Consider the following 7,543-nt stretch of genomic DNA (forward strand, 5'->3'; position numbering starts at 1 on the left):
CAAGTTTGGAATCATGCGAAGTTAAAATCCGATAATAAATAAATTGTTGACCAACTATGTTCTCGATTATAGATCTTACCGTTCCGACATTCAAGTTCAATTCTAGAAGCTTGCTGTTTTCTAATAACTTAAATTACCTTTTTGTTATAAACCGAAAACTCTTCAACATTTAGAGAATAATGTCCGTATCTTCGAAAATTAAAAATGTGTAAAACTGCCTTTCAAAGAAATCACTACCTTTGTCCTACTTTTAACAGACGATACGGTGAAAATTAATTCATACCTCTACGGGACAAACATATGATCCGAGATTTTCATTTATATAATATGTCTTCAACAATAAATAATTAAATTTTTTTTAAAAAAACTATTACTTGCAAACTGAAAAACTTAAAAAATAATAATTTATATTAATCTCATTAATCTTGGTAAGTTCAGTGCAAAAAAAAAAAAAAAATCAAAGACAAATTTAGTATTAAGTACTAAATGACTGTAGAAAAAAAGTAAAAAGTAAAAAAAAAAGTCTTTCCTTTTCTTTAGAAAATTACTGCATTTTAACTGCATTTACATTTTAAATAAAACACATACATTTTTTGTCTCTCGTTTTAAACCTTCTTATGATCAGTTTAATAGTTTTACGAAAACTTTTAAGAAACAACGCATAAATTAAAGCGTCGATAAGTGCGCTCATTGCCATCACGAAGATTGAAAACTCAGCAAGTCCGGGTGGGGTTAAATCTAATCTTCCTATAGCTTGTAAAAATGTAAGTATAATCACAGGAATCCAATTCATCATGTATGTTATCGCAACGATTGCAAACGCTGTGGAGGATTTTAGCTCTGACATTTTTGCTTTTAGCTGTTTTACAAGAGATGTTTTGGTTTCAATTTCTTTTTTGATAAACACAAAAGAAGGGTCAATGGGTTTAATAAGTTTTTCTGAGGACATAAATTTGTCACAATCTGGAACCAGGGTCATCTCTGAAGCAATATTCTCTGTAGATGGTGAGAATCTGAGCTTGTTCATCCCATTACATTCTTTGTTGTAGTTCAGCATTTTTTTAATCTCAACACACACTTTGATGTATGTGATGCATACAAAAATTAGAGGACCAATGAGAAACACCACTAAGGTAAAAACAACGTAAACTTTGTTCTCTATTCTTTTAATGTCACTATTCCAAATCAATGGTAACAACGAGTAAAGTATGGGAATGACCCACGCTAGTATAGCAATCATAGTTGTCCTTTTTTTTGTGACAATCATGATGTATTTTAGAGGATATGTTATAGAAAATAATCTTTCCCATGTGACAGCAGTCAAATTACATATGTACACTAAGATTGATATTGTCAAGAGATAGCCGTAGTAGATTGAATCACTAAAGTAGCAATGAACTGGAAGTAGTATCCCAGCTATAACCATGTCACAAAGACACAAACTGAATATAAAAACATTTGTCGGTGTCTTCAGAGATTGTACTGTTGCGATGAGGTAACACACTATTATGTTAAAGATAACAGCAAACACACACGATATCATTAGAGGAATTACAACTGACAATGGCTGGGTGATGGCATCAACTGAATTCGACATGCCTGTAGCTTAAAAGTACTCTAAATTGGTCAGTAGATTAAACGTAGCTGTGTATTCTGAGAACAGCAATATGTCAAGTTTTTTAATCTTATCGTTCTAATAAAAAAAAACTGATCAGATAGAAAATACATATAATCAATCTCCTGGACTTACAGCTAAAAATGATCACTGTTAGGATCACATCGCTTCCTCTCTTGAGTTTTATCTCAATATTTATCAATAACAATTTTCTTTTCACTCCTTAGGAATTTGATCTATTTTTTGGAACGATTGTTCTCAGCTAACTCTCAACACTTTTCTTGTTTCTCTTATTTTGAATGTCTTGTTTTAAAACCGCCGTTGTTGGCTTGCTGAGTTCTCAAGTTTGTCCGTCCTCCAAAAGCTTTTTCATGATTTTGAGCAAAATTAATGTATTAATACGTTCTTTTATTCATAAAAAAAACGTTAGTATAATAAATACGAAATAGCTTACTATAAATCTGTGTAAAAAGCTCTTTTTTAAATTTTATGCATTGCCTTCATTAAAGATAAATTCAAAAAATATTCATTGCAGACAATAACAAACAAAAAAATCAACTCCAGTGTGCTGGTTATCAGCTTTTAATCGACATCTGCTTATTGAGGAGGATGATCGTCAATAAAGATATCCAAAATTCAGGTATTCAAAAACATCTAAGAACCCGACAATTTAAAGTCAATTTAACTGATACTAACATTGATCTGTTCCGAAAAAAGAATTCTTTAATTATCTTAAAAACGCTGCAATAGGAACTTTTCTTTTAAAGAATGCTTTCAGCTTTTTAGTCTAGAAATATTCATTATTTAGTTTTTTCTTCTAAATTTATGACATTATAGATCGTAGATTTTAAATCAAAACATTTTTGTTCGTAATCTATATTATTTGAAATCTCGAGAAAAAATCTTTTAACTAAAAGCTTTTTTATTTCAAGTGCAACTTCTTTTTTTTTCTCCAGATGACAACTTTTTTCCCACCGTTAATTTTGTTTTTCGTCCTTTAAAAAAACTACGAAGTAATATCTGGAACTTGTCTTCCTAATTCACTGAAATTTTGAGAGACTCAATATTCGGCAATCTCTACATTTTGTCTGACTAAAAATTGTTTGACGTTTTTAGCATATTTTAGCCATTTTTTCGTCAACCGTCAAATTTCTAGTCTTCGTGAAAATTGATTTAAAAAAATTAACTAGATTTATATAGAACTTTCAAGTTTTATAGAATTTTCATTAAAATAACTATATTCAAATAACTTTTTATATCAATGTTGATGATAAAATAAAAGGAAATGAAATTTTCTAAATTAAATTTTTTGTCGGAAAAGTTCAATAAGTTCACTTAAAAATCCTCAATTACTATTGGCTAAAAATTATGTCCTCTGAAGTGTTTTTATGAAGGCATAAAAAAGATAATGAAGTATAAATTGCGTTTAGAAAACGACGGAGTAAGATTTTTCTGCTTCTAGTTTTTTTCAAAGCGTCATAAAAAAATAACCAGTAAAGATTGGCGTAATTATTTTTTGTTTAAATAAAAAAGTTGTTTTTAGAAGAATCTTACAAGCAACTATATTATAAAATATAACAAACTAAGAAAAGAAAGCAGTGCAACGTCAAAATAAACAAAAATAAGCGTACCATTAAAGAAGTAGAAAGAATAGTTTTTAAAACAGTCCCCACGCCCTTTTTTTTGGTAGGCATCTCTTATGCATCGCTTTAAGGTGGTACATCCCCATTAATTTTGAAATTTTTTAGAAAAAATCAATTTTTTGAAAATTGGTTTTTTAAATTCAAAATTTTTCATAGAACAATTTTATTAATTTTTTTTTAATAAATAAATAAGGAAGTGTGTACAATTATGTGTTTTGTGACCATAGTAAATTGAGAAGTCCGTAGCAACGCCATAGCAACGCATTTTAAAACAAAAAATGTAAACTTGCTCAAGCTTATAAACATCAATAACTCTTTTCTACTGCAGCTTGTTTATTTTGTGCTTCATGTTTATTTTAAAAGCTATAACTTGAACTACTAATGCGAACATGTATCAAATGTATCGTGCTTGCATGCTGTTTTAATTTGTTAATGTTCTTATAAATAAATAGCTAAATAAGATATGGGACGTTCTATTGCTCGAACTAAAAAAAGAAAGTTTTCTTGTAATTAACACCTAAAATCTTCAAAGTTTATTCAGCTTGATACATCAATTTCTGATCCAAGTTTATCAGCAAGCTCCAAAAAAATAGTAAACACTGAAATATCTGGAAGTCAAAAAAATTACAACATCATTATAAACTTAAATATTTTAAAACTAATGGTTAGTGAGTTTAAATGCCCCGAATGTGGAAATGAAGTTTGTTTAGAAAATAATTTAAAAAGCAAGAAAGTTTTTTGCTGCAGTAATGAACATGCCATCTCCTATGAATTTTAAAAACTATAGTGCAATAAATATTGGACTGCAACCGAATTAAAAAAATGAATCACAAATCAAGTGCTAAAGGTAAAATAAGGAGAAAACAGCTTAGAGCCATCAAAAAAGGTTACATAGATATTGAAAAAGAACTGGAAAAGGACCCACAATGTAATAGTGGAGGTTTTTAGTTGGGCTCGTGCTTCTTTTCCTAATATAACGAACTTTTATTTTGTTTTTTGTGTTTTTCTCAAAATGTCATTTTTACCAAATACCTAAATTTTAAAACGCAATATTTTCAGTTTGGGACCATATGGTGACTTGAAATTTTCAGGGTGTTTTTGTTATAAATTGACTTAGGTAATGAACCAAAACTACAAATAAATATGATGTATAAGTATGTTTAAAATCTTTTTTTCTTGCTTTTTTTGTTAAAAATTGTCTTAAATATATAGAAAGTTATTTTTAAAATGTTCTATGCATCTTTAATGCATGATTTTGGTTCATAACCTCTTCGTACCTTTTAGGAACATAGTGTGAAAATTTCAGAGTTAAAAGATATATAGAACTGGAAACATCTTGTTTTAAATTACACGCATATTTTGGCAATTCGTATGGAATAAGTGAGGCAAAAGTTGGGCAATCGAGATTTCTTATTTAAAAAAAAATCAACATACTTGTTTTAACTTGTGTATTGTAGTTTTAATTTTGTATTGATTATTTAAAGAAATTTTTTAGAATGGGGTGTACCACCTTAACTGGAATATTGCAAGCTTAGATGAGAAGCCTTATCCGAATGGCTTAAATAACTGTTTCTTGCTCCCTAATAAAGTTACGCAGACCTTGACAAGTTCCATTCCCACCCAAGACCAAATAAACTTGATGTGAACCCAAAGTGGATTCAAATCTGGGTATTGAGCCGGTAAGAGGATTAAATTGATTTCATGTTCTTCTTTCAATGTTTTGAATGTGTAAGTTGGCAAAACACTCACTCCGACTCCTTTCTTTGCACTTGAACTTTTAAATCCTCCCAAAATCTCGAAAAAACCATTCAATACGATTAATTCACTAAGAATCCGATTAATTCTTTAAGAATACGATTAATTCACTAAGAATCCGATTAATTCTTTAAGAATACGATTATTTCAATAAGAATGAAAAAAAAACAAACAAACTTAACACTTAAAAAAAAATTTATAACTTGTTTGAGAAAGGAATTAATTGAAAACCAATTAAAAAATTTCATATTCGAAATTTCTGTTTGATCAAAATTATGTTAAGTTTTCTCAAACTTGAATGAATTAAACATTTTCTAAAGTAAAATTTCATTTGAAACAAATTTTATTGAAGTCAGAGTTTACTTAACAACTAATGATTGCCTAACATATTACTTAATGAAGAAGCCAAATAATTTAAAACAAATTATAGAATTGTTTTATAAAAAAATGGAAAAATAATATATCGTCGTTGTCGCAAGCGAAACGCGTAAGTCCATAAAACTAAATTTTACAGGACATACAACAGATTGTTTATTTTGTCAATATCATGTAATCTTTGTTAATTCAATAATCTCGTAACATATAATTAAGCAATCTTCAATATAATCCAGCAGTTTTTTTTTAAATTTAATTTAGACGTAATTTAGGTGGTTTGCTTTTGACAACGACGATAATTAACTAAAAAGCATCAAGAAAAACATTTAAAAGTAAAATATTCTTTTATAATATTGATAAACTACAATTGTCTCTCGTTTGGGATTATTTTAACAAAATTGCATTTTACAAATAACTTGGGATTATTTTAATAACTTACAAATAACTTGGGATTATTTTAATAACATTTTACAAAAAACTTACACATAAATATACACTTAATAATATGGATAATATAATACTAACATTAATTACTTTAATTTTCATGATGGAACTCTTCAATAACCTGGCTCCAATATAATTATTCTCTTACAGAAGACAAAAAAATTTATGATTAAATTTTGTTATCTAGTAATACGTTGATTTGTTTTGATCATCTTCCCAGCTAACACAAAACGTTCAAGTACGTTCGAAGAACGTTGGAAACGTTCTTAGAACGTTCTTAAAACGTGCCCGACCGTTTCTAACGCTCTACGAACGTTCCTTGAACGTTTTGTGTTAGCTGGGTTTATGTACAAAGGCATCTTTAAAAAATAGGTTAAAGACGAGATTAAATAAACATAAAATTATGGGCCAGTGGATAAGGTAGAATAGAAAAGACAATTTAGAAGACTTTAATGAAATTTACTTATTTAAATTATTATCAATCCTCTCTCATTTTTTCTTAATCCTAATAATGGCCCCTAAAGGTGGTTTTTAAAACATTACTGTAGTAATGCGACCTTTGATCAAAGAAAGGAAATATTTAAACCAAGACATTTTAAGCCGATAATTATTTCGAAATTATTCTAAAACCGATAATTATTCCGAGATCCTTTTGAAACAAATAATTATTCCGAGTGCTTCTTCTCAAAATACAAATTAATGTCTTGTTAAATTCAAAGCATACTCTATATATTACAGCTCTATAGACTATGCTTACCACTAACAGGTTAACATCAATTGAAAGTATACTTTGAACAGAATTTTAAAAGTAGCATATTTTAATGCTTTATTTTTTGAAGAACGAAACGGTAAACTCTCGATATTTCTTATGTACAAATTAACTAAAACTTAATAGCAGACTATTGACCACGCATGCGTAGACTGTGCGTTAAAAGTATTTCTCCAAGAAAATTATATTTACCTTACTTATTAAGGTATTTTTATCTTTCTATTGATAAGAAAGCTTTTATCTTATAAACAACGCATAACAGTTAAAAGACAAGCTTTTTGTCACACTTCCGGTCTTTAAGCTCGAATAAATTGCTCGCCTCAGAGAGTAATCAGTTGGCGCTTTCTGATTTTGTTTGCATTTACTCTGACATTTTACATAAATTTATTTTGCTTAACTTTAATATACAGTGACGTCACTAGGAGGGTTGTGTACGTTACTTTTAAAGTTCTTGTGATGATTTCCTAAAAAACTGAACATCTCTTCAGACTCTTGATAGAAAAGTTTTTTACCAGCAGCTCTGAAAAAGTGCCAATTTGGATTTTTTTTTTTTCCTCTCTAATTTTAAGAATTAACATAAAAGCAAAACTTAAACCAAGATTAAACACTTCACAAAAAAAATCTCATTACCAACTCAATTGAAGGCATCGCTAAACTTAACCATCTATCTCATTACCAACTCAATTGAAGGCATCGCTAAACTTAACCATCTATCTCATTACCAACTCAATTGAAGGCATCGCTAAACTTAACCATCTGTCGTTATTGAAATCTTACCATCTCATAGTGTATCGCTTCATACAAGCTAGGTGGACAAAAGTCATATCAAGAAATCGACTTATTGATAATATTTTCACAATAATAGTCCTACATTAGTAATAACTTGCGGTGTTAATTATGAAAAGCATTCCAGAGCAATCAAACATAAGCAATTAAAAAGGG

The 7,543-nt window shown here is 28.9% G+C and overlaps 2 protein-coding genes across 2 annotated transcripts in view; one reads left to right on the top strand and one right to left on the bottom strand.

The window, feature by feature from the left end:
- LOC149891818 (uncharacterized) overlaps nucleotides 1-7,543 on the top strand; it is a 143,139-nt gene that overhangs the window by 48,352 nt on the left and 87,244 nt on the right. The gene's annotated exons all lie outside the window — the stretch shown is intronic.
- On the bottom strand, nucleotides 531-3,016 carry LOC145195120 (5-hydroxytryptamine receptor 1E-like). The gene has a single exon (XM_080072902.2). The coding sequence runs from the start codon at nucleotides 1,595-1,597 to the stop codon at nucleotides 572-574; it is 1,026 nt and encodes a 341-aa protein (XP_079929028.2). The 5' UTR covers nucleotides 1,598-3,016; the 3' UTR covers nucleotides 531-571.

The sequence above is a fragment of the Hydra viridissima genome, unplaced genomic scaffold (genome assembly GCF_058129835.1).
Source record: "Hydra viridissima isolate aposymbiotic clone 2 unplaced genomic scaffold, HvirCarnegie_v1 scaffold_2, whole genome shotgun sequence".
NCBI classification, from domain to species: Eukaryota; Metazoa; Cnidaria; class Hydrozoa; order Anthoathecata; family Hydridae; genus Hydra; species Hydra viridissima.